At 43.9% G+C, this 26,568-nt stretch overlaps 1 protein-coding gene across 4 annotated transcripts; it reads right to left on the bottom strand.

The window, feature by feature from the left end:
• Nucleotides 1–2,550: 2,550 nt before the first annotated feature.
• On the bottom strand, nucleotides 2,551–25,478 carry LOC109884625 (von Willebrand factor A domain-containing protein 7). Of its 4 annotated transcripts, none has more exons than XM_031808475.1 (16): nucleotides 25,362–25,478; nucleotides 24,272–24,465; nucleotides 23,980–24,090; nucleotides 22,522–22,618; nucleotides 22,189–22,323; nucleotides 16,530–16,716; nucleotides 10,085–10,260; nucleotides 9,076–9,188; nucleotides 7,168–7,284; nucleotides 6,660–6,872; nucleotides 6,177–6,309; nucleotides 4,881–5,027; nucleotides 4,539–4,631; nucleotides 4,025–4,296; nucleotides 3,474–3,767; nucleotides 2,551–3,150 (listed from the first exon to the last, which is right to left on the bottom strand). In XM_031808475.1, the coding sequence occupies exons 2-16, from the start codon at nucleotides 24,455–24,457 to the stop codon at nucleotides 2,665–2,667; spliced, it is 2,760 nt and encodes a 919-aa protein (XP_031664335.1). In that variant the 5' UTR covers nucleotides 24,458–24,465; nucleotides 25,362–25,478; the 3' UTR covers nucleotides 2,551–2,664. The 4 variants fall into 4 exon arrangements, with proteins under 4 accessions (XP_031664335.1, XP_020332162.1, XP_031664334.1 ...); XM_020476573.2 differs by having other exon boundaries at nucleotides 23,818–24,090; nucleotides 25,362–25,477; XM_031808474.1 differs by having other exon boundaries at nucleotides 23,818–24,090; nucleotides 24,272–24,461; nucleotides 25,362–25,402.
• Between the last annotated feature and the right edge of the window lie 1,090 nt (nucleotides 25,479–26,568).

Below are 26,568 nucleotides of genomic sequence, written 5' to 3'. Positions count from 1 at the left end.
ATGTTGTTGTCTTTAGGTCTCTCTTCATGTAGTGTTGTTTGTCTTGTGTTGCTGCCTTGCCATTTTGTTGTCTTTAGGTCTCTCTTCATGTAGTGTTGTTTGTCATGTGTTACTGCCTTGCCATGTTGTTGTCTTTAGGTCTCTCTTCATGTAGTGTTGTTTGTCTTGTGTTACTGCCTTGCCATGTTGTTGTCTTTAGGTCTCTCTTCATGTAGTGTTGTGCTGCCATGTGTTGCTGCCTTGCCATATTGTTGTCTTTAGGTCTCTCTTCATGTAGTGTTGTGCTGCCATGTGTTGCTGCCTTGCCATGTTGTTGTCTTTAGGTCTCTCTTCATGTAGTGTTGTTTGTCTTGTGTTACTGCCTTGCCATGTTGTTGTCTTTAGGTCTCTCTTCATGTAGTGTTGTGCTGCCATGTGTTGCTGCCTTGCCATGTTGTTGTCTTTAGGTCTCTCTTCATGTAGTGTTGTTTGTCTTGTGTTACTGCCTTGCCATGTTGTTGTCTTTAGGTCTCTCTTCATATAGTGTTGTGCTGCCATGTGTTACTGCCTTGCCATGTTGTTGTCTTTAGGTCTCTCTTCATGTAGTGTTGTGTTGTCATGTGTTGCTGCCTTGCCATGTTGTTGTCTTTAGGTCTCTCTTCATGTTGTGTTGTTTGTCTTGTGTTGCTGCCTTGCCATGTTGTTGTCTTTAGGTCTCTCTTCATGTAGTGTTGTGTTGTCATGTGTTACTGCCTTGCCATGTTGTTGTCTTTAGGTCTCTCTTCATGTAGTGTTGTTTGTCTTGTGTTGCTGCCTTGCCATGTTGTTGTCTTTAGGTCTCTCTTCATGTTGTGTTGTTTGTCTTGTGTTGCTGCTTGCCATGTTGTTGTCTTTAGGTCTCTCTTCATGTAGTGTTGTGTTGTCATGTGTTACTGCCTTGCCATGTTGTTGTCTTTAGGTCTCTCTTCATGTAGTGTTGTTTGTCTTGTGTTACTGCCTTGCCATTTTGTTGTCTTTAGGTCTCTCTTCATGTAGTGTTGTTTGTCTTGTGTTACTGCCTTGCCATGTTGTTGTCTTTAGGTCTCTCTTCATGTAGTGTTGTTTGTCTTGTGTTACTGCCTTGCCATGTTGTTGTCTTTAGGTCTCTCTTCATGTAGTGTTGTGCTGCCATGTGTTGCTGCCTTGTCATGTTGTTGTCTTTAGGTCTCTCTTCATGTAGTGTTGTGCTGCCATGTGTTGCTGCCTTGCCATGTTGTTGTCTTTAGGTCTCTCTTCATGTAGTGTTGTTTGTCTTGTGCTACTGCCTTGCCATGTTGTTGTCTTTAGGTCTCTCTTTATGTAGTGTTGTGCTGCCATGTGTTGCTGCCTTGCCATGTTGTTGTCTTTAGGTCTCTCTTCATGTAGTGTTGTGCTGTCATGTGTTGCTGCCTTGCCATGTTGTTGTCTTTAGGTCTCTCTTCATGTAGTGTTGTGCTGCCATGTGTTGCTGCCTTGCCATGTTGTTGTCTTTAGGTCTCTCTTCATGTAGTGTTGTTTGTCTTGTGTTACTGCCTTGCCATGTTGTTGTCTTTAGGTCTCTCTTCATGTAGTGTTGTGCTGCCATGTGTTGCTGCCTTGCCATGTTGTTGTCTTTAGGTCTCTCTTCATGTAGTGTTGTGCTGTCATGTGTTGCTGCCTTGCCATGTTGTTGTCTTTAGGTCTCTCTTCATGTAGTGTTGTGTTGTCATGTGTTGCTGCCTTGCCATGTTGTCTTTAGGTCTCTCTTCATGTAGTGTTGTTTGTCTTGTGTTGCTGCCTTGCCATGTTGTTGTCTTTAGGTCTCTCTTCATGTAGTGTTGTTTGTCTTGTGTTACTGCCTTGCCATGTTGTTGTCTTTAGGTCTCTCTTCATGTTGTGTTGTTTGTCTTGTGTTGCTGCCTTGCCATGTTGTTGTCTTTAGGTCTCTCTTCATGTAGTGTTGTGTTGTCATGTGTTACTGCCTTGCCATGTTGTTGTCTTTAGGTCTCTCTTCATGTAGTGTTGTTTGTCTTGTGTTACTGCCTTGCCATGTTGTTGTCTTTAGGTCTCTCTTCATGTAGTGTTGTTTTTCTTGTGTTACTGCCTTGCCATGTTGTTGTCTTTAGGTCTCTCTTCATGTAGTGTTGTGTTGTCATGTGTTACTGCCTTGCCATGTTGTTGTCTTTAGGTCTCTCTTCATGTAGTGTTGTTTGTCTTGTGTTACTGCCTTGCCATGTTGTTGTCTTTAGGTCTCTCTTCATGTAGTGTTGTTTGTCTTGTCGTGATCTGTGTTTTGTCCTATTATATTATTATTATTATTATTATTATTATTATTGTGTTTTTTTCAACCCAGCCTCCGTCCCTGCAGGATGCCTTTTAGAGACTGCCTTGGCACTTTGTTTTGGTACACTCAGCACAGATGACACGAGGTCCATCGAAAAGACACAAAGCCGCATGGCCTTAGACCTCAGTAGCTCAGTTGGTAGCATTGCGCTTGCAACACCAGGATAGTGGGTTCAATTCCCAGGACCACCTTTACATAAAATGTATGCATGCATTACTGTAAGACACTTCTGCTGAACACATCTGCTAAAATGGCATTTATTATTAGAATTGACACAATAATGGAAAGTTACCAGACAGTATTATAACAGAGAATCTTTCAAGACCAGAAGTCACACCGTGACACTAGAGGCTCAAAACGAGTGTGACAGAGACCAACATGATGGAACAGAGATACGAGGAGAGGGACAGAGGATGGCTGCTGCTCACGGCGGCGGCGGTGGCGGCGGTGGCAACTTTAGCTGTAGTCACGGTGATGCTGTTCTTAGTGGTAGCATTGGTGACTGGTGGCTGGACAGTGGTATCCACTGTGACTCTGATGGACCTGAAACAGGTTCCCACGTTCCCCGCGCCGTCCACCGCCACCAGCTCTACCTCCGGGGAACAGCAGGAGGCGCTGTAGGCTGCCAGAGTCACGGTCCAATTCCCAGCGCCCTTCACCGTGGTGGTGTTGAGGGTTCCGTTGCCCTGGCGCAGAGTGACGTGCTCGATGCCCGTCCCATTGCCGTCCGTCAGGTTGGCAGAGAGCTCCCACACGGACAGGCTGCAGTCGTCAGAACAATTAGCTGTTACGCTGACCATATCGCACACCGGACGGCTGACATCTGTCACCTGTAAGGGAGGGGAAAGAATGACATTTTTATAAGGATCCCCATTAGCTGACGCCATGACGTTAGCAAGTCTACCTGGGGTCTGACACATATCTAAAAAGACTTTACAAACAATTACAACACTAACCCTGGAGGAAAGACATGAGTTTTCCTTTTAATCCTTGATGTAATTCTAGCCTGGGTACCAGTCTGTTTGTGCCATCATTCCATTCCTTGCTACTCCTTGTCATGACAAGGAGTGGAATGTTGGCACAAACAGATCTGGGACCAGGCTACTGTAATTCTACCACTACACCCAGAACAGAGAAAAAACATCAGAGTTACTGGTGAAACCACTGTGAGGCGCAGGACGGCGTAGTTGGTGTCGGTGGCCCCGGGAGACTCAGCCTCGATAGTCAGGGTGACGTCAGTGCCCGACACGGTGTTGGCGGGCGCCGTGAGAGTCACTGTACCATTGGCACTGACCCCGGTCACTAGCGTCAGGTCTGTAGGGGAAGAGGAGGGGAACCCCCGGTCGTTTGTGGCCCGGATGGTGAAGGATCCGCCTGTCCCGTTGGTTGTCACAGTGAACAGAACTGAAAAGGGTGTTCCAGGCTCCAGGTCACTTTCTGCCTTAGCCTGAAATCAGACAGAAAACAACAGAACGTTCTGCCTCAGCCTGAAACCAGGCAGAACGCAGCAGAACGTTCTGCCTAATCTAGTCATACATTTCTCTGAATATGGAGCTCTGTGTACTCACTACCCAGTATTGGTAGGCTACAAGTATCCCCAGGATACCTCCCCAACACTAACCATCACAGGTTAAAATGACCAGACCCAGCGTCACAGGGCCACTTCAACAACTCTGAATCTTGACATTTGACCTTGGCACTCACCATCACCATAACAGTGGAGGCTCTGAGGCGGGTGGAGGACTGTCTCTGGAAGCTGTCTGGTAATGCCCTAGTGGTGGCTCTGTTCTCTCCTCTCAGACGCACAACAAATTCCCCCGCCGGGATTCTGTCCATGGTAACCAGGAAGTCCCCGCTGCCGACTGATTCCAAGGTTCCATTGACCTCCCCTGACCCCGAGGCCTCAACCAGGGCCACCTCTGTCAGACTCACAGATTCACTCCCCGTCACTGACACCAGCAGGGTGGCATTACCACCTGGGGCGGAGAAATGTGGTGAGGAGGTAGCTAATGTATAAGTAGCAAATCACATTATTGCTGAGCTAGAAACTAGTAAGTAAAAAAATCTAAAAGTTAGGAGTGTTAAATCAGCATCAATGTTAGGAACCACGATGGAGGAACTGACCTACATAGACAGCATTTTGGTGCCCCTGTAAATATTCACTCTGTGTCACTGTGCTCCAACTGTTAACAAACTGTTTGTTTAAATCCTGTCTCACCAGCTTGAGGACGGGACTCTAAAACAGCGAAGGCTGGATGAGGTCCCTGGGACACCTCCACAAAGTCAAACAGGAAGTCGATGGCGCTCTGACCTGGAAAGAGAAAGTCAAAGAGCTCTTTGACCTCTGAACATGGAATAAAAGCATACGCTCAAAAGTTGTCAATATACAATCATCACACTAGAGTTGTAGGTACTCTGTAACAATGTGTTACCCACACACTTAACCTGCGAATCTAAATACCATGTAACACACTGTTCAGCACACTATTACAAATGGTTGCTAACTTGCCTAATTTCTGTGTAATATGCCCTCCAGAAAAGCCAACATCGTCACACTCACCTACGACCTTCAGTGAGTAGGGTACAGTTGAAGACACACGGATTTCCCATAATCCCACTTGGCTGTCCAGCCCCAGTGTGAGGAAGTTCCCCACGGTTGTAATCGTTGCCAGAGACCCATTTACCTCCCCACTACTCTGGGACACACCTGTGGGATGACATCACCATAACCATAGCAACAAACATGGGAATTTGCCCCAAGCTACAACATAAATACATATTTAACGATTTGAATAGAGAGCATGTTTGTGATTTTTTTAAATGTAACCTTTATATCAGGGCTCTCCAACCAAGTTCCTGGAGAACTAACGCCTATAGGTTTGAACTCCAACCCTGTTCCTGGAGAACTACCTCCTGTAGGTTTTAACTCCAACCCTGTTCCTGGAGAACTACCTCCCTGTAGGTTTAACTCCAAACCTGTTCCTGGAGAACTACCTCCCTGTAGGTTTAACTCCAAACCTGTTTATGGAGAACTACGTCCCTGTAGGTTTTAACTCCAAACCTGTTCCTGGAGAACTACCTCCCGTAGGTTTTAACTCCAAACCTGTTCCTGGAGAACTACCCCCTGTAGGTTTTAACTCCAACCCTGTTCCTGGAGAACTACCTCCCGTAGGTTTGAACTCCAAACCTGTTCCTGGAGAACTACGTCCCTGTAGGTTTTAACTCTGAACCTGTTCCTGGAGAACTACCTCCCATAGGTTTTAACTCCAAACCTGTTCCTGGAGAACTACCTCCCTGTAGGTTTTAACTCCAACGCTAATCTACTGTCGGGTTTCCCAAACTCAGTCATAGGGCTCCCCCTTATTGGACGTTGTGATATTCACCCTAGTACTACACAGCTGATTCAATAATCAAAGCTTGAGTATGAGTTGCACATGGAGGGCCCCGGGACCTAGTTTGGGAAACCCTGGTCTAGCACACCTGAGTAGCTGTTTGATACGCTGAATCTGGTTTGTTACAACTGGGGTTGGAGTTAAAACCTATAGGAGGGTATATCTCCAGGAACAGGATTGGAGTTAAAACCTACAGGAGGGTATCTCCCCAGGAACAGGGTTGGAGTTAAATCCTACAGGAGGGTAGCTCTCCAGGAACAGGGTTGGAGTATAAACCTAAAATAGGATGTCTCTCCAGGAAAAGGGTTGGAGAGACCTGGTTTATATACAATATCCAGGAAGTCCAATTGAGATCAGAAGACCTTTCTTTCAACATAGACCTGACTTTGTGATGAGAGATTTTAATGTCAATGAGACTCCCCTGGTTAAATAAAAAGGATAAATGAAAAATATCTCTGGAATACCTGAGGGGCTGGTGAGCGTGAAGGAGAGGGAGCTTCCTGTGACATAAGCAGTCAGGTTTCTCACAGACTCATCTACAGTGAAGGAGAAATTATCAGCCCTTCCTGGACTCCGCACAGCCTGTAGAATGGTCACCTGACAGAAAGAAGGAGAGGAGTAGAGAGAGTGGGTGGGAGAAAAATGGCAGATGCATCTTTCAGAAGCAACTCTCCCAGGGTGACATGTTGTTGCACTACAGAAGCCTCGTCTTGGAGCATGGCCATTGGGGCTAGGCTAGGTCCAACATCACAAGTTTGGGACAAAGTCTTTAATAAACGAGTGCAAGCTTTTGAGAATAAATAAAATCCTTGGACCAGCACTGATCCTTTGTTTAGACTTCTTCCACATTCATGTAAAGAGTTATGGGATATTAGAACTCTCTTGTCCCAACCTTCACATTGTGGACCTAGCGTTACCCTAATGTTTACTATTGGTGTCAAGGCTACCAATGAAGAGCTGGAGGATTCCACAATGATGCTGGTGGCCTTGGGCAGTTCTGTCTTGGTGACCTGTATGGCTTGGCCACCTGAGGACTGGGCCAGCTCCCTGTAGAGCTGGGAGTCTGACACTGCCATCCGACTGTGCTGGACCTGTCCTTGGCCCTGGTCACTACCCCTCCTACGACGGAGCCCCAAAGAGCCAGTTAGGAAGAAGGTCACCTGCGCAGAGTGAGAGTGAGAGAGTGAGAGAGTGAGAGAGTGAGAGAGAGAGAGTGAGAGAGAGAGAGAGAGAGAGAGAGTGAGAGAGTGAGAGAGAGAGATATTGGGAGGATACATTGTGAATTAAATGTGTAAATTGAAGGGCAGAGAAAGGAGAGAAATCCAAGGAATTTGATGATCTTCTCTCTACGATTGTGAAGGTCAATAAATCCAAAAAGCTATTAAAAAGACAGAGGAAAATTTTTAGATTACCGGTTAATGTTGCTTGTTACATGGAGTATAACCAGCTACTCACCACTGACTTAGTGCGTTCTATTAGAGCGATCACCGTGCCCATTAAATCCAAGTCTTTTGCGGGGGCATCAGTGAAAAGGAAGATCTCTGAAGAGGGGGGTGCACCAGTTAAAGCCAACTGTAGAAAGTACAGGGGATACAGTCACACTAGCACACCACTACAATGTATTGGGAATACATTCTGTGTTGAACTGGCAGCTTGAATGCAAATTCACAATTCAAATTCATAAATATATAGCGGAGTGAACAAGTATTTGATACACTGCCTGTTTTGCAGGTTTTCCTACTTACAAAGCATGTAGAGGTCTGTAATTTTTATCATAGGCACACTTCAACTGTGAGAGACGGAATCTAAAACAAAAATCCAGAAAATCATATTGTATGATTTTAAGTAATTAATTTGTATTTTATTGCATGACATAAGTTTTTGATACATCAGAAAAGCAGAACTTAATATTTGATACAGAAACCTTTGTTTGCAATTACAGAGATCATACGTTTCCTGTAGTTCTTGACCGGGTTTGCACACACTGCAGCAGGGATTTTGGCCCACTCCACCACACAGACCTTCTCCAGATCCTTCAGGTTTCGGGGCTGTCGCTGGGCAATACGGACTTTCAGCTCCCCCCAAAGATTTTCTATTGGGTTCAGGTCTGGAGACTGGCTAGGCCACTCCAGGACCTTGAGATGCTTCTTATGGAGCCACTCCTTAGTTGCCCTGGCTGTGTGTTTCGGGTCGTTGTCATGCTGGAAGACCCAGCCACGACCCATCTTCAATGCTCTTCTGAGGGAAGGAGGTTGTTGGCCAGGTTCTCGCGATACATGGCCCCGTCCATCCTCCCCTCAATACGGTACAGTCGTCCTGTCCCCTTTACAGAAAAGCATCCCCAAAGAATGATGTTTCCACCTCCATGTTTCACAGTTGGGATGGTGTTCTTGGGGTTGTACTCATCCTTCTTCTTCCTCCAAACACAGCGAGTGGAGTTTAGACCAAAAATCTATATTTTTGTCTCATCAGACCACATGACCTTCTCCTATTCCTCCTCTGGATCATCCAGATGGTCATTGGCAAACTTCAGACGGGCCTGGACATGCGCTGGCTTGAGCAGGGGGACCTTGTGTGCGCTGCAGGATTTTAATTCATGACGGCGTAGTGTGTTACTAATGGTTTTCTTTGAGACTGTGGTCCCAGCTCTCTTCAGGTCATTGACCAGATCCTGCAGTGTAGTTCTGGGCTGATCCTTCACCTTCCTCATGATCATGTATGCCCCACGAGGTGAGATCTTGCATGGAGCCCCAGACTGAGGGTGATTGACCGTCATCTTCGAACTTCTCCCATTTTCTAATAATTGCGCCAACAGTTGTTGCCTTCTCACCAAGCTGCTTGCCTATTGTCCTGTAGCCCATCCCAGCCTTGTGCAGGTCTACAATTGTATCCCTGATGTCCTTACACAGCTCTCTGGTCTTGGCCATTGTGGAGAGGCTGGAGTCTGTTTGATTGAGTGTGTGGACAGGTGTCTTTAATACAGGTAACGAGTTCAAACAGGTGCAGTTAATACAGGTAATGAGTGGAGAACAGGAGGGCTTCTTAAAGAAAAACTAACAGGTCTGTGAGAGTCGGAATTCTTACTGGTTGGTAGGTGATCAAATACTTATGTCATGCAATAAAATGCAAATGAATTACTTAAAAATCATACAATGTGATTTTCTGGATTTTTGTTTTAGGTTCCGTCTCTCACAGTTGAAGTGCACCTATGATAAAAATTACAGACCTCTACATGCTTTGTAAGTAGGAAAACCTGCAAAATCAGCAGTGTATCAAATACTTGTTCTCCCCACTGTACATAAATACAGTCTTATTTTGGTTGTACATGCCTCTCCAACACTATAGGTTTGTCAGTCACTGTACCTGAAGTCCTGATAGACTCATCTCCGGGTAATCCCCTCCTCCATTAGCATTCAGTGCATTGATCTGGGCCTTAAAGATGTTTGGGTCTGTGGTCTGCATCAGGGGCCCAAAGTCTTGTGGCACAAAAATAATAGGAAAGGACAAGATCCATGTCTCAGGCGTTGTCCATGTCATGTGTGTAGGATGCCGAAACGTTGGTAAATACCCATTAAATTGCTGGGAGATAATACATGGAGTGTGTGATTTTCTTTATTTTGATAGTTTATAGTTTATTCGCCGTTAGTCAGCACCTCCACAAACAGTTTTCTGGGTGTGCGGTTTTTTATACACGTTATCCGTTATCCGTGTCATAGAAGGAGGCCTTTTCAAACTATTTAACCTTATTTATTACTTTAGCAAACATGACATCATGACATTAGTCATAGTCAAAATCTGTTACATTTGTGAACGTCTAAATCAACATTTGGCCCATTTAAGCAGCGTGCGTCCCTCCTACAGACAAGGGGAGAAGGCCTATGTGAATGAATCCATTTTTTCCTTTTGAACATATGCAATGTGTCTGCCTCCGATGTAAAACAAATGTTTGACTTCCACACAAAATTACTTCATGACCTGTTTTAGGTTTAAGGAAGTGTGTAGGTCGCATTCTTTATCATAGAGCTATGAAAGCTATGTATTAAGATCCGCCTATACGAGACAAAATCAGTGATTGCTTTGCCATGTCTGTGGCGTGAAGCAGTCCAGCTGGATAAATGTTTTTCGAAGCACCGCCCCTTTGACGTAACGTTGCAGTGAAGTGATATAAATGGATGTAAGGATGCAGCCGACCACAAAGGGGAGGCAAATAAACATTTATTCAACAGAGGACATTTACACGGTCCTAGGAAGGTCTGAACAGCTGTCTTCTGATTTTTAAAACGGTGGAAAATCAATAAAATAAGTCATGTCAACATTTTTTAAAGAAATTATTTGAGTGATCATATCGTTCGGGACTCATCCCATCTCTCACCTGGGTCATTGAAGGGGACCAAGATGTAGACTGAGGGCTCGTCTGGCGTTCCTCTTTTGCTGTCAATGATGAACGACGTCGTCTCCCTTACCGCTGCAATGTCGTCCGACATGCTGCCGGTGGTGTCGATTACAAAACACAGAACTTTAGATCCATTCTTAGAGATCCCCATCAACCTGAGAGAGTGAGAGAAAGAAGGAGAGCGAGAGAGTGAGAGAAAAGAAGGAGAGTGAGAAAGAGAGAGAGGGAGAGGGAAGGAATCTCATTATGTGTTGGGCAGTGCAAAAGTTGTTGGACATGTGCAGCAGGGGCAGAGGCAGATAAATGGGCTTGAAGAAAAGGACTAGGGCTAGGATGGACTGTAAGTTAGGTTCAGGATTTGTTGGTCGATGGGCCCTGGCTATCCCACGGAACATCAGTTTCCAGCGACAGTTTCCGGCGGAGGCCGGCATGCGAAGGAGGAATGCGAAACTCATCATCCCTCTGGACAGTTGGAGGGTTTGGGTTTGTTTTGCCTGTCGGAAGGCTTGGGGTTTGAATGCTGGCCACCAGTGGGTGGCTTGGAGGTTGCACACTTGCCACAGGAGAGGAGCCCGAAGGGCGTGGCATGCTGGTCACTGGTAAAGAAAGGCCTGGGTGTTGCATACTGACCACTGGAGAGGGAAGGCCCTGGGGGGGGAAACGCTGGCCAATGGAGGAGGAAGGGCCTGGTGTGGGACACTGGCCACTTTAGATGGTAGACCTGGAGGTTGTGGCTCTCTGGCCACTAGAAGGGGTTGCTTGATTGCTGGAGCTGGGATGACATCTTGAACCAGAGCTGGATAGGTGGCCCACTGGATCGGAGACGAATTTGTGGCTCCCTGTATAGGAGCTGGAGAATGATGCTTTGTTGAGATTGGTGCGCTGGCCACAGGAGGGGGGCTTGGAAGAACCAAAGTGGGAGGCTGAACAGGATGGGAGCTTGATGGAGGTGATGTCTGCTGTACCAGCTGCTCCAGGAGGTCACCATTTTGCTGCAGGTTTGTGTTGCCTGTATTGTCTGATTGGTTGTTGATGTCTGTTAACATCTCTAGGAGGAGCTGTTATTGAAAGGAGCTGAAGAGTTCTTCCTGTGTGTGTTTTGAAGGCACTTGGGGATGACCCCTGCACCTTTTCTGGTAGGTTGTCTGGTTCCATGGCAGCAGTTTTATCCGGCTCGAAGGGCCATGAAGCCATGAAGAAAATAATTAGCCAAGGGTGAACTGTAAAGTTCGGTTCGGGACTGTTTATACCGGAGATGGAGCAGGAATCTAATACATTATTTTATGATAAATAGAGCACATTGGATTGTTTGGAGGTCATGGAATCATTGTGTATGTTAGCAGTTTTTGTTATTCTTCAATAACAGACCCCAATGCAAATCAGGTGGTGGCCTAGTGGTTAGCATGTTGGGTTAGTAACCGAAAGGTTGCTATATCGAATCCCAGAGCTGACAAGGTCAAAATCTGTCATTCTGCCCCTGAACAAGGCAGTTAACCCACTGTTCCTAGGCTGTCATTGAAAATAAGAATTTATTCTTAACTGACTTGCCTAGTTAAATGAAGGTAAAATAAAAAATTGGTTTATTCAAAGAGAACCAATCATAGTTGTTATGCTGAGAAGTAGATGGTCATTCTTCCCTGTCCTCAGTGTTTTCTCCACAGAAAAAAAGAGACATTATGTAATTTATAACCCCCAACCCTAGCCTGTGGTTGACCAATTAAAATTCCTTGCAATAAAACTGGGCCAATGGCCAAATAACAAGTGTCCTGTCTCAGGGTCAGTGTACAGACGTTTCAGACCACGAGATCTTGCCACAAATAGTTATGACTGACATTCCTCCCATGGCTCTGACCCATAAAAAAACGACTTCCATTGATCATTAATTCCCTATTACAGAAAAAACACTTTCCATTGATCGTTAATTCCATTTTGACCTTTAATCCTCTGCGTTGTGTATTTATTTATACATGTATTATGTTGCCTTTAACTTGTTACATCCATGTCCTCAGTTTGATAATGTCCCTTAGCTGTGTTTATCCTGGTGATTGCAGTGTCCTTAGTTTATACATGTTATATGTTAAGCCTATTGCCTACAGTCAGCTGGCACTGCTTTGTCATGTCTGCACCTGTGTTTCTAATGTTTCCCCTTTAAACAACTTCTTGACTTGGATGGGCTATGTACAGATGCAGTGATCTGTAAGCTGCTCTGACAGCTGGTGCTTAATTGACGCACCCATCCCATTAGCGGGATCATTTTCATCAACATCTGCTGAATTGCAGAGCGCCAAATTCAAAGACAAAAAATATTTAATTTTCATGAAATCACAAGTGCAATATAGCAAAACACAGTTTAGCTTGTTGTTAATCCACCTGGCGTTTCAGATTTCAAAAAAGCTTTTCGGCGAAAGCATACCAATCGTTTATGTAAGGACATCTCTCTCAGTAGAAAAAATATTACAAACAGCTAGCAGCCAAGTAGATTGGTCACGAAAGTCAGAAAAGCAATAAATTAAATCGCTTACCTTTGATGATCTTGGGATGTTTGCACTCACGAGACTCCCAGTTACACAATACATTTTTTCTTTTATTCCATAAACCCAATTTTTATATCCAAAATACCTCCATTTGTTTGGCGCTTTATGTTCAGAAATCCACAGGCTCGAGCGGTCACAACATCTTGAACCAGAGCTGGATAGGTGGCCCACTGGATCGGAGATGAATTTGTGGCTCCCTGTATAGGAGCTGGAGAATGATGCTTTGTTGAGATTGGTGCGCTGGCCACAGGAGGGGGGCTTGGAAGAACCAAAGTGGGAGGCTGAACAGGATGGGAGCTTGATGGAGGTGATGTCTGCTGTACCAGCTGCTCCAGGAGGTCACCATTTTGCTGCAGGTTTGTGTTGCCTGTATTGTCTGATTGGTTGTTGATGTCTGTTAACATCTCTAGGAGGAGCTGTTATTGAAAGGAGCTGAAGAGTTCTTCCTGTGTGTGTTTTGAAGGCACTTGGGGATGACCCCTGCACCTTTTCTGGTAGGTTGTCTGGTTCCATGGCAGCAGTTTTATCCGGCTCGAAGGGCCATGAAGCCATGAAGAAAATAATTAGCCAAGGGTGAACTGTAAAGTTCGGTTCGGGACTGTTTATACCGGAGATGGAGCAGGAATCTAATACATTATTTTATGATAAATAGAGCACATTGGATTGTTTGGAGGTCATGGAATCATTGTGTATGTTAGCAGTTTTTGTTATTCTTCAATAACAGACCCCAATGCAAATCAGGTGGTGGCCTAGTGGTTAGCATGTTGGGTTAGTAACCGAAAGGTTGCTATATCGAATCCCAGAGCTGACAAGGTCAAAATCTGTCATTCTGCCCCTGAACAAGGCAGTTAACCCACTGTTCCTAGGCTGTCATTGAAAATAAGAATTTATTCTTAACTGACTTGCCTAGTTAAATGAAGGTAAAATAAAAAATTGGTTTATTCAAAGAGAACCAATCATAGTTGTTATGCTGAGAAGTAGATGGTCATTCTTCCCTGTCCTCAGTGTTTTCTCCACAGAAAAAAAGAGACATTATGTAATTTATAACCCCCAACCCTAGCCTGTGGTTGACCAATTAAAATTCCTTGCAATAAAACTGGGCCAATGGCCAAATAACAAGTGTCCTGTCTCAGGGTCAGTGTACAGACGTTTCAGACCACGAGATCTTGCCACAAATAGTTATGACTGACATTCCTCCCATGGCTCTGACCCATAAAAAAACGACTTCCATTGATCATTAATTCCCTATTACAGAAAAAACACTTTCCATTGATCGTTAATTCCATTTTGACCTTTAATCCTCTGCGTTGTGTATTTATTTATACATGTATTATGTTGCCTTTAACTTGTTACATCCATGTCCTCAGTTTGATAATGTCCCTTAGCTGTGTTTATCCTGGTGATTGCAGTGTCCTTAGTTTATACATGTTATATGTTAAGCCTATTGCCTACAGTCAGCTGGCACTGCTTTGTCATGTCTGCACCTGTGTTTCTAATGTTTCCCCTTTAAACAACTTCTTGACTTGGATGGGCTATGTACAGATGCAGTGATCTGTAAGCTGCTCTGACAGCTGGTGCTTAATTGACGCACCCATCCCATTAGCGGGATCATTTTCATCAACATCTGCTGAATTGCAGAGCGCCAAATTCAAAGACAAAAAATATTTAATTTTCATGAAATCACAAGTGCAATATAGCAAAACACAGTTTAGCTTGTTGTTAATCCACCTGGCGTTTCAGATTTCAAAAAAGCTTTTCGGCGAAAGCATACCAATCGTTTATGTAAGGACATCTCTCTCAGTAGAAAAAATATTACAAACAGCTAGCAGCCAAGTAGATTGGTCACGAAAGTCAGAAAAGCAATAAATTAAATCGCTTACCTTTGATGATCTTGGGATGTTTGCACTCACGAGACTCCCAGTTACACAATACATTTTTTCTTTTATTCCATAAACCCAATTTTTATATCCAAAATACCTCCATTTGTTTGGCGCTTTATGTTCAGAAATCCACAGGCTCGAGCGGTCACAACATCCTAGAGAAAAATTCCAAATAGTATCCGTAAAGTGCGTAGAAAGATGTCAAATGTTTTTTATAATCAATCCTCAGGTTGTTTTTACAATATATAATCGATAATATGTCAACCGGAATGTAGCTTCTTCCATAGGCGAGAGAGAGAAAATGGCTGATGCGCATGAAAAACTCTGCTGGCACCCAGCCATCCACTGACGCGATGGGTTCTTTCTTGCTAATTTTTCAAAATAAAAGCCTGAAACTATGTCTAAAGACTGGTCACAGCTTGAGGAAGCCATAGGAAAAGGAAAATGGTTGATATCCCTTTAAATGGAGGCAAGGCATCCAATGGAATAGAGAGCTTTCAGGAAAAACAGCACTTCCTAGTTGGATTTTCCTCAGGTTTTCGCCTGCAATATCAGTTATGTTATACTCACAGACAATATTTTGACAGTTTTGGAAACTTTAGAGTGTTGTCTATCCTAATCTGACAATTATATGCATATTCTAGTTTCTGGGTCTGAGAAATAGGCAGTTTCAAATGGGCACGTTTTTTTTTACCCCTACACTCAATTAAATCTCCCTTCCAGACCACCAGATCCTGAAGCACACCCTTGTTATCCACATCAATCCTACACTACATGGCAAAAGTATATGGACACCCCTTCAAATGATTGGATTTGACTATTTCAGCCACACCCATCGCTGACAGGTGTACAAAATCGAGTACACAGCCATGCAATCTTCATAGACATTGGAAGTAGAATGGCCCGTACTGAAGAGCTCAGTGATTTTCAATGTGGCACCGTCATAGGATGCACCTTTCCAACAAGTCAATAAGTCACATTTCTGCCCTCCTAGAGCTGCCCTGGTCAACTGTAAGTGCTGTTATTGTGATGTGGAAACATCTACAAGCAACAACGGCTCAGCCATGAAGTGGTAGGCCACATAAAGTCACAGAACTGGACCGCTGAAGTGCATGTCAAGTAAAAATAATCTGTCCTCGGTTGCAACACTCAGTACTGACTTCCAATCAGCCTCTGGACGCAACGTCAGCACAAGAACTATTCGCAGGGAGCTTTATGAAATGGGTTCCCATGATCGAGCAGGCGCACACAAGCCTAAGATCACCATGGGAAATGCCAAGCTTCTGCTGGAGTGGTGTAAAGCTCATCGCCATTGGACTCTGAGGCAGTGGAAACACGTTCTCTGGAGCAGGTATGCCCAAACTGGGGTACTTGTAATGCCGTTGGGAGTACGCCAAATAAAAATGTAATTCACATTTAGCAAAATAAAATAATAATAATTCTTCACGTTTTCAAAAGAAATCACCCAAATTTATAGCCCCATTGGAAAATATAAATGGACTGTTTGAAAGGTATTTTGGCGCTCAGAGTTTCTTGCCTTGGACAGACAAATCTGGGTTTGGTGGATGCCAGGAGAACACTACCTGCCCAAATGCATAGTGCCGACAGTAAACTTTGGTGGAGGAGGAATAATGGGACCTGGGTCTGGGGCTGTTTTTCAGGGTTTGGGCTAAGCCCCTTAGTTCCAGTGAAGGGAAATCGTAACTCTACAGCATACAATGAAATTCAGAACTGGTTTGTCTAGATCAGTGTGGAAGAACTTGACTGGCCTGCACAGAGCCCTGACCTCAACCTCATTAAATGCCTTTGGGATGAATTGGAACGCAAACTGGGAGCCAGGCCTAATCACCCAACATCAGCGCCCGACAGTGCTCTTGTCTACACACACACTACATTTCCAAAAGTATCTCCAAGGCCTCATTCCCACCCTAGTCCTTTTGTTCATGGTCTTCGAGCCAGATGCCATGACCTTTCACAACAGTGCTTATATGATCAAGTACAATTCCCCACCGTAGGAAGTCTGTGTCCCCGGCAGCCCCTCTGATGTCCTCCAGCAGCTGACTGGTTGCAGCCACGGCCACCTCTGCAGCTGCAGTGTGCCAGTTGCCATGGCTGGACTCAAGCGAGTCCTTGTTGATCCCACCTGTAGGCTCCTGCCTGCTTGTCTGGTCCAATGATCCCCCATGGCTGCACTTCCCTGCCAACCAATAGAGATTATCAGGACAATACGATGGTCACTTACAACTGCCGTCAGGGTCTTGTATGTTATTACACTGATGTTTATTCTCAGCCATGCCGTATGCCTGATCCTACAAACGCCGTATCTTAATTTGATCATATTGTTGTTGAAGGAATTTTCCTGCATAGCAGGAAATGCAAACTTGTAGTGTATTCAATAATTAGAAAAGGCTTCTGAAGTTTGTAATTTCTCATTTAAAATGATTTTCCCTAACGTAAAATGTATTTTTTAATTTAATTAAATTTTTTCACCTTTATTTAACCAGGTAGGCTAGTTGAGAACAAGTTCTCATTTGCAACTGCGACCTGGCCAAGATAATGCAAAGCAGTGTGACAGAGACAACAACACAGAGTTACACATGGAGTAAACAATAAACAAGTCAATGACACAGTGTGTTCAAAAGCATGAGGAGGTAGGCAATAAATAGGCCATAGGAGCGAATAATTACAATTTAGCAGATTAACACTGGAGTGATGGATGAGCAGATGATGATGTGCAAGTAGAGATACAGGTGTGATGAGGTAGATAGATTGGGTGGGCTATTTACAGATGGACTATGTACAGCTGCAGTGATCGGTTAGCTGCTCAGATAGTTGATGTTGTGGCTCCTGTGGCGGGCCGGGCACAGTGGGCACTAACCAAGGTTGCCAGGGGCACGGTGTTTCCTCCGACACATTGGTGCGGCTGGCTTCCGGGTTGGATGCGCGCTGTGTTAAGAAGCAGTGCGGCTAGGTTGGGTTGTGTATCGGTTGTGTATCGTAGGACGCATGACTTTCAACCGTACGGGAGTTGTAGCGATGAGACAAGATAGTAGCTACTACAACAATTGGACACCACGAAATTGGGGAGAAAAAGGGGTAAAAAAATAAGAAAAATAAAGATAGTTGATGTTTAAATTTGGTGAGGGAAATAAAAAAGTCTCCAACTTCAGCGATTTTTGCAATTCGTTCCAGTCACTGGCAGCAAAAAACTGGAAGGAAAGGCGGCCAATGGCTTTGGGGATGATCAGTGAGATATACCTGCTGGACAGTGTGCTACGGGTGGGTGTTGTTATCGTGACCAGTGAACTCAGATAAGGCGGAGCTTTACCTAGCATAGGCTTATAGATGACCTGGAGCCAGTGGGTCTGGCGACAAATGTGTATTTCGACTGCGAAATAGAAAGCCAATTCCAGATTTGATTTTGGATTGGAGATTAATATGAGTCTGGAAGGAGAGTTTACAGTCTAGCCAGACACCTAGGTATTTATAGTTGTTCACATATTCTAGGTCGGAACCGTCCAGGGTGGTGATGCTATTCGGGAGGGCGTGCGGGCAGTGAACGGTTGAAAAGCATGCATTTGGTTTTACTTGCGTTTAAGAGCAGTTGGAGGCCTCGGAAGGAGTGTTGTATGGCATTGAAGCTTGTTTGGAGGTTAGTTAGCACAGTGCCCAAGGAAGGGCCAGAAGTATACAGAATGGTGTCGTCTGCGTAGAGGTGGATCACTGAATCACTGAATTTCCCGCAGCAAGAGCGACATCATTGATATACACAGAGAAAAGAGTTGGCCAGAGAATTTAACCCTGTGGTACCCACATAGAGCCTGCCTGAGGTCCGGACAACATGTCCTCCGATTTGACACACTGAACTCTGTCTGCAAAGTAGTTGGTGAATCAGGCGAGGCAGTCATTAGAAAAACCAAGCCTACTGAGTCTGCCGATAAGAATACGGTGATTGAGTCGAAAGCTTTGGCCAGGTCGATGAAGACCGCTGCACAGTACTGTCTTTTATTGATGGCGGTTATGATATCATTTAGTACCTTGAGCGTGCCTGAGGTGCACCCGTGACCGGCTCGGAAGCCAGATTGCACAGCGGAGAAGGTACGGTGGGATTCGAAATGGTCAGTTAGCTGTTTATTAACTTGGCTTTTGAAGACTTTAGATAGGCAGGGCAGGATGGATATAGGTCTGTAACAGTTTGGGTCTAGAGTGTCTCCCCTTTGAAGAGGGGGATGACTGCGGCAACTTTCCAATCTTTAGGGATCTCGGACGATACGAAAGAGCGGTTGAACAGGCTGGTAATAGGGGTTGCAACAATGGCGGCGGATAGTTTTAGAAAGAGAGGGTCCAGATTGTATCAACAACAAATGTCAATTAATTATAATCCACATTTCCTGTTACTGCAGGATTATTTTTCTGCTGTGAGAAACCAGGTCAAATTAAGATAAGGTATCTTTAGGTCTGATCTGTATGTGTTTTAGCTTCTCTAAATGCTGTTGAGAAACTGTATAAAGCACAAGCTACCAAAGAACAAAGAGACATGCAACTAGGTTGGTATGCTATTAATATGCTACCTACGGTCGTTTCAGATCAAATCAAATTGCATTAGTCACATGCGCCAAATACAACACGTAGGAAGTAGAAGCTGTTTAGAAGCCTATTGGACCTAGACTTGGCGCTCCGGGACCACTTGCCGTGCGGTAGCGGAGAGAACAGTCTATGACTAGGGTGGCTGGATTCTGATAATTTTTAGGACCTTCCTCTGACACCGCCTGGTATAGAGGTCCTGGATGGCAGGAAGCTTGGCCCCAGTGATGTACTGAGCCATTCGCGCAACCCTCTGCAGTCGGAGGCCGAGCAGTTGCCATACCAGGCAGGATGCTTTCTATGGTGCAGCTGTAGAACCTTTTGAGGATCTGAGGACCCATGCCAAATCTTTTCAGTCTCCTGAGCTGGAATAGGTTTTGTCGTGCCCTCTTCACGACTGTCTTGGTGTGCTTGGACCATGTTAGTTTGTTGGTGATGTGGACACCAAGGAACTTGAAGCTCTCAACCTGCTCCACTACAAACCCATAGATGAGAATGGGGGCGTGCTCGGTCCTCTTTTTCCTGTAGTCCACAATCATCTCCTTTGTCTTGATCACGTTGAGGGAGAGGATGTCCTGGCACCACACTGCCTAGGTCTTTGACCTCCTCCCTATAGACTGACTCGTCGTTGTCGGTGATCAGGCCTACCACTGTTTTGTCATCGGAAAACGTAATGATGGTGTTAGAGTCGTGCCTGGCCATGCAGTCATGAGTGAACAGGGAGTACCGGAGGGGACTGAGCATGCACCCCTGAAGGGCCCCTGTGTTGAGGATCAGCATGGCGGAGGTGTTGTTACCTACCCCTACCACCTGGAGGCGCCCTGTCAGGAAGTCCAGAATCCAGTTGCAGAGGGAGGAGTTTAGTCCCAGGGTCCTTAGTTTATTGATGAGCTTTTGAGGGCACTATGGTGTTGAACACTGAGCTGTAGTCGATGAATAGCATTCTCACATAGGTGTTCCTTTTGTCCAGGTGGGAAAGGGCAGTGTGGAGTGCAATAGAGATTGCATCATCTGTGGATCTGTTAGGGCGGTATGCAGATTGGAGTGGGTATAGGGTTTCTGGGATAATGGTGTTGATGTGAGCCATGACCAGCCTTTCAAAACACTTAATGACTACAGACGTGAGTGCTACGGGTTGTTGGTCATTTAGGTAGGTTACCTTAGTGTTTTTGGACACAGGGACTATTGTGTTCTGCTTAAAACATGTTGGTATTATAGACTCGGACAAGGAGAGGTTGAAAATGTCAGTGAAGACACTTGCCAGTTGGTCAGCGCATGCTCGCAGTACATGTCCTGGTAATGTCCTGTCTGTGAATGTTTACCTGCTTAAAAGGTCTTACTCACATTGGCTACAGAGAGCGTGATCACAAAGTCTTCTTATAAACTTCCGGGTCCTGCTCCTTGAAATTGCAGCTCTAGCGTTTAGCTTAGTGCGGATGTTGCCTGTAATCCATGGCTTCTGGTTGGGGCATGTACTGTACATACGGTCACTGTGGGGACAACGTCATTGATGTACTTATTGATGTACTTATTGATGAAGCCAATGACTGATGTGGTGTACTCAATGCCATCGGAGGAATCCCGGAACATATTCCAGTCTGTGCTAGAAAAACAGTCTTGTAGCTTAGCATCTGCTTCATCTGACCACTTTATTGATCGAGTCCTGCTTTAGTGTTTGTTTGTAAGCAGGAATCAGGAGGATAGAATTATGGTCAGATTTGCCAAATGGAGGGTGAGGGAGAGCTTTGTATGCATCTTTGTGTGTGAAGTAAAGGTGGTCCAGAGTTGTTTTCCCTCTGGTTCCACATTTAACATGCTGATAGAAATTTGGTAAGACAGATTTAAGTTTCCCTGCATTAAAGTCCCCGGCTACTATGAGCGCCGCCTCTGGGTGAGCGTTTTCTTGTTTGCTTATGGTGGAATACAGCTCATTGAGTGCGGTCTTAGTGCCAGCATCAGTCTGTGGTGGTATGTAGACAGCTACAAAAAATATTGATGAAAACTCTATGTAGATAGTGTGGTCTACAGCTTATTATGAGATACTCTACCTCAGGCGAGCAGAACCTCGAGACTTCCTTAAATATTGTGCACCAGCTGTTATTTACAAAAAGACATAGTCTGTTGTCCCTTGCCTTACCAGACGTTATTGTCCTAACGATACAGCGTATAACCAGCCAGCTGTATGTTAATAATGTCGTCGTTCAGCCTCCGTGAAGCATAAGATATTATAGTTTTGAATGTCCCATTGGTAGTTTAATCTTCCGCGTAGGTCATCAATTTTATTTTCAAAATATTGCACATTTGCTAGCAGAATGGAAGGCAGTGGGGGTTTATTCGATCGCCTACGAATTCTCAGAAGGCAGTCCACCCTCTGGCCCCTTTTTCTCTGCCTTCTCAAAATACAAATGACTGAGATCTGGGCCTGTTCCCAGGGTAGTGGTATGTCATTCACTTCAGGCTCATCGGACTCGTTAAAGGAAAAAAAGGATTCTGCCAGTTCGTGGTGAGTAATCGCAGTTCTGATGTCCAGCCATGAGAGATTTTTGGTCATGAGAGACGGTAGCAGCAAAATTATGTACAAAATAAGTAAAAAAACAAAGCAAAGAAACAAACACAATTGTCACTCGAACCGAAGGAAGAAGCTCCTCTTCTTGTTTGGGCGGCGCTCGTTGTCACCGGTCTACTAGCTGCCACCGATCCCTTTTCTGTTGGTTTTGTCTAATTAGTTACACCTGTTTCTTGTTTACGTTTAGTTGGGCTATTTAGCCGCATGCTCTTTGTGCAGGCTTATTTTTTCCACTGTGTTTGTGTGTGGTAGAGTGTTTCTATTTTGGGTTGTTAGGTCCTGGTTTTGGGCTATCGTGTCTCTGCGCCCAATGTTTTGGCGTTTTATTTTCCCTGTGCCTAATAAAGCACTATTCTGTACATTCTGCCTCCTGCGCCTGACTCCGCACCCACTACGCCTAGTGCGTCACAAAAACAACACAATAGGTTAGGAACATGTAAAATATCAGCCTTCTCCGGCGCCATCTTATCAATTTCACAATGTAAATCTTATTACAATCAGATTAGTGACTGACTCTACCTTTTGGTTTTGTGGAAGAAAGAGGTCCAAGGCCAAAATATCCCGAGGTCAGCTTCTTGTCTCTGATGATGTTTTCTAGGATGTTGTTCTGGCAGTCTTTACCGACACAGCTCCGACATGTGGGAGTGTCCTTATCTGGTGGATAGAGGTTTCACAATATAAACTACATCCTAGTACTTTGCTACACAACATTGATAAATGAGGGCCCAGGTCACTTCAGAGGAACATCAACCTACATACTTTAGTTGGTAATTAGCCATCTTCAAACACATTCAGCCATCTTTAAACTACTCCGCCTCTTTAACACCCACCCAGAACACGCCCACGCAATACCTGCAACAGGGCCGATGTCTGACACGTCTGATCTGATGAGATTGGAATGGGGAAATCTGTTGCCCAGTTCTATCCAGTTACTGTGACTGTAGAAGTCCTGAAGATATAACAATGACAAGTTGTTTAAAATAGTGTTATGACAAATGCCATGTTATTCAATATTAATGGGAATAAACCGTTTTTTAAATGCTTTTATCAAAACTTATATTCCAGAAAAAACAAAATAATGAGAACCATCTAAATCACCTGTAAGGTGTGTAGAATGTCTCTCTCTTGTCTTGTGGAGTAAGGAGATAATGAGAACCATCTAAATCACCTGTAAGGTGTGTAGAATGTCTCTCTCTTGTCTTGTGGAGTACGGAGATAATGAGAACCATCTAAATCACCTGTAAGGTGTGTAGAATGTCTCTCTCTTGTCTTGTGGAGTACGGAGATAATGAGAACCATCTAAATCACCTGTAAGGTGTGTAGAATGTCTCTCTCTTGTCTTGTGGAGTAAGGAGATAATGAGAACCATCTAAATCACCTGTAAGGTGTGTAGAATGTCTCTCTCTTGTCTTGTGGAGTAAGGAGATAATGAGAACCATCTAAATCACCTGTAAGGTGTGTAGAATGTCTCTCTCTTGTCTTGTGGAGTAAGGAGATAATGAGAACCATCTAAATCACCTGTAAGGTGTGTAGAATGTCTCTCTCTTGTCTTGTGGAGTAAGGAGATAATGAGAACCATCTAAATCACCTGTAAGGTGTGTAGAATGTCTCTCTCTTGTCTTGTGGAGTAAGGAGATAATGAGAACCATCTAAATCACCTGTAAGGTGTGTAGAATGTCTCTCTCTTGTCTTGTGGAGTAAGGAGATAATGAGAACCATCTAAATCACCTGTAAGGTGTGTAGAATGTCTCTCTCTTGTCTTGTGGAGTAAGGAGATAATGAGAACCATCTAAATCACCTGTAAGGTGTGTAGAATGTCTCTCTCTTGTCTTGTGGAGTAAGGAGATAATGAGAACCATCTAAATCACCTGTAAGGTGTGTAGAATGTCTCTCTCTTGTCTTGTGGAGTAAGGAGATAATGAGAACCATCTAAATCACCTGTAAGGTGTGTAGAATGTCTCTCTCTTGTCTTGTGGAGTAAGGAGATAATGAGAACCATCTAAATCACCTGTAAGGTGTGTAGAATGTCTCTCTCTTGTCTTGTGGAGTAAGGAGATAATGAGAACCATCTAAATCACCTGTAAGGTGTGTAGAATGTCTCTCTCTTGTCTTGTGGAGTACGGAGAACATGAAAAGCATCTAAATCACCTGTAAGGTGTGTAAAATGTCTCCCAGCTTCTGTCTTGCTGCCTCAAAGTTCCCTTGCTTGATGCTGGCTTTGACAGAGCTCATTCCATCTATGATGAGTTTCCGCCCCTCCACGAACCTCTCCCCATCAAAGTGGTACTCTTCATTGAACACGTGACGTACGTCAATTCTGGCATTTCTCCGGGTGACGTCTGATATGGCACTCTGGAAACTCTTAGCAGACCCTGATGAGGAGCAGGTTAGAGCCAGAGACTCTGCAGTCAGGGGTCCGGGCTACAAACACACACACATTTTAATACACATTGGTGTAAATAAAATATATTCTACTACATACTGTACTGCAATAGAAAACAAAACTCCAATAACTTCTTTAATTTGCAAATGTGTAAATATAAAACAGTGACTGTATATGAGTCTGATGTAGTCCTTCATTTTGTGGCTTTAATTTACTTACCGGCAGAGTGAAGTCTCTTCCTTCAACAGAGGCCAATTGCTTGCACACCTTCGCCGTGGTCTGTAAGATGGCTTCCTTAGTGATCTCCATGTGGTCCATGGAGCTGCCTGAGAGGAATGCCAGGAACCCCTGGACCTCTGTCTGCAAGAGGAGGAGAGAAACTACGGCCAGGACTGATGACATCATCAATCTGTCTTTGGGAGGGAGAGGACAGTCAGCATTCAGAAAGTATTCACGTCACTTGACCTTTTCCACATTTTTTTGTGCCACAGAATTTAAAATAAATAAAATAAAATAGAGGTGTTGTGTCAGGTGGGTGATTCTAGCATTGGGGGTTGAATAATTACCAAATCAATATATACCTGTGTTTTATTTACCATTCATTTAAAACAAATATAAGAATCTTTCTTCCACTTTGACATTGCAAAGTATTTTGTGTAGATCGCTGACAAAACAAGACAAATCCATTTTAATGTATAATGTATAATGTATAATGTAATGCTTTGTAACACAACAAAATGTGAACAATGTCAAGGGGTGTAAATACTTTCTGAAGGCACTGTATATATATATATATACAGTATATATAATTAGAATATGAATGTTCTGTACATTCATCCCAAAAAATAACAATGTCGGACTAATCCAGAAAGCGCAAAACATATTTATGCAATGTAGAGTGCTCTTTGGTTTTAGAACACTAAATTGCAATACAAATATGTTTTCTGCCTTGTGTTTGTTAGGTAACCCTTCACCTTCCAATCTTTAGTGGTTTTTATGTAGTGATACAATAAATTCACTTTTCCTCAATAGAGTTTGAAATGACCCACAGCACTAGAATATGAGCCCATTTAAATTCAAAATTTCAGCAAAATGTAATATCCATTTATATACTAAAGGAGTCTTAATAAGCTTTAATTTGTGCAATTTAATTTGTGCAGCAAACCTTCTAAATGTGTTCCAATCATTCAATATGTTTTTCCAAGGACACCTGAGCTGTCACAACCAGACCCCACACAACTACTGCCTACGCCCTTATCAACCAATAGCACATTTGACTACAATGATTAAGAAACAGACCAGTGCCTACCTTGTTATGCCACGGGATCAGAAGTATGTCTCCTATGAAGTGATCTGATTCACACAGATGATGGGTCTCTTTATACAACACAACAAGGAAATGTGCCGTGCCAACATGATTTACATGAAACCTGTTGCAACCTGTTGGATTGACATGACATGATATCTGACAAGATATCTGTTAACAGTTGAAATATTTTTTGTTTTCATTGTTCTGGTTTCTCAGAATAGTCACTTACAACTGTCATCAGGACAATTGTGTTATTACATAAATGGTAATTCTCTGCCAGTCAGTATGCTACTGGTCTGGTTCTACAGATGCCGTATCTTAAGTTGATCATCCTGTTCTTACAGGATTTTTCCTGAACAGCAAGAAATGCAAACGTGTAGTGTATTCAAATTTCCGATTTAAAATCTCAGACTTGATTTGGCCTAATGAAAAATGTATCAACACTGTCAAAAATTAATAAATGAATTCTAATACACATAATAATTCACATTTCCTGTTGCTGCAGGATTATTTTCCTGCTGTGAGAAACCGGTTCAAATGAAGATTAGGTATCTTTAGATCTGTTCTGTATGTGTTTTAGTTAACTTCCCTGATTGCACATGGAGACATGCAACTAGGTTGGTATGCGCTATGCTACCTCAGGTCATTTCACGGTGTAAATCTTATTAAAATACAGAATACAGACTGACTGCCTTTTGGTTTGGTGGGGAAAAAAAGGTACAAGGCCAAAATATCCTGAGGTCAGCTTCTTGTCTCTGATGATGTTTTCTAGGATGTTGTTCTGGCAGTCTATACCGACACAGCTCCGACATGTGGGCGTGTCCTTATCTGGTGAACAGAGGTTTCAACATATAAACTACATACTGGTACTTTACTACACAACACTACTTCATCTAAAATACTTTTTGATGTATCACCTTTACAAAGGCCATTACATGACCTTTACTAGGGCAATATATTGTGACTGCATGAGGCAATATTTGACCCACATCCTGTTGTTTCTGTATAATGAGCAACAGACATAACATAACATGACTCTATTTTGGCAACCACCAATTCAGGACAAAGAAACTCTAACAATTGGCATGTGGCTGTTCTGTCAGCAGCATCGTGCACTGGTCTGTATCGGTTTGTTGTCCTGAGTTGAGTAAACACTTTCTGCATCTATCTTGGCATCCTCTACACCCTAGTCCCATTGACAATTTCC

Source organism: Oncorhynchus kisutch, linkage group LG28 (genome assembly GCF_002021735.2).
Source record: "Oncorhynchus kisutch isolate 150728-3 linkage group LG28, Okis_V2, whole genome shotgun sequence".
Lineage (NCBI taxonomy): Eukaryota > Metazoa > Chordata > Actinopteri > Salmoniformes > Salmonidae > Oncorhynchus > Oncorhynchus kisutch.
The sequence above is the reverse complement of the archived record's forward strand: the minus strand, read 5'-3'. Positions and strand labels throughout refer to the sequence as shown.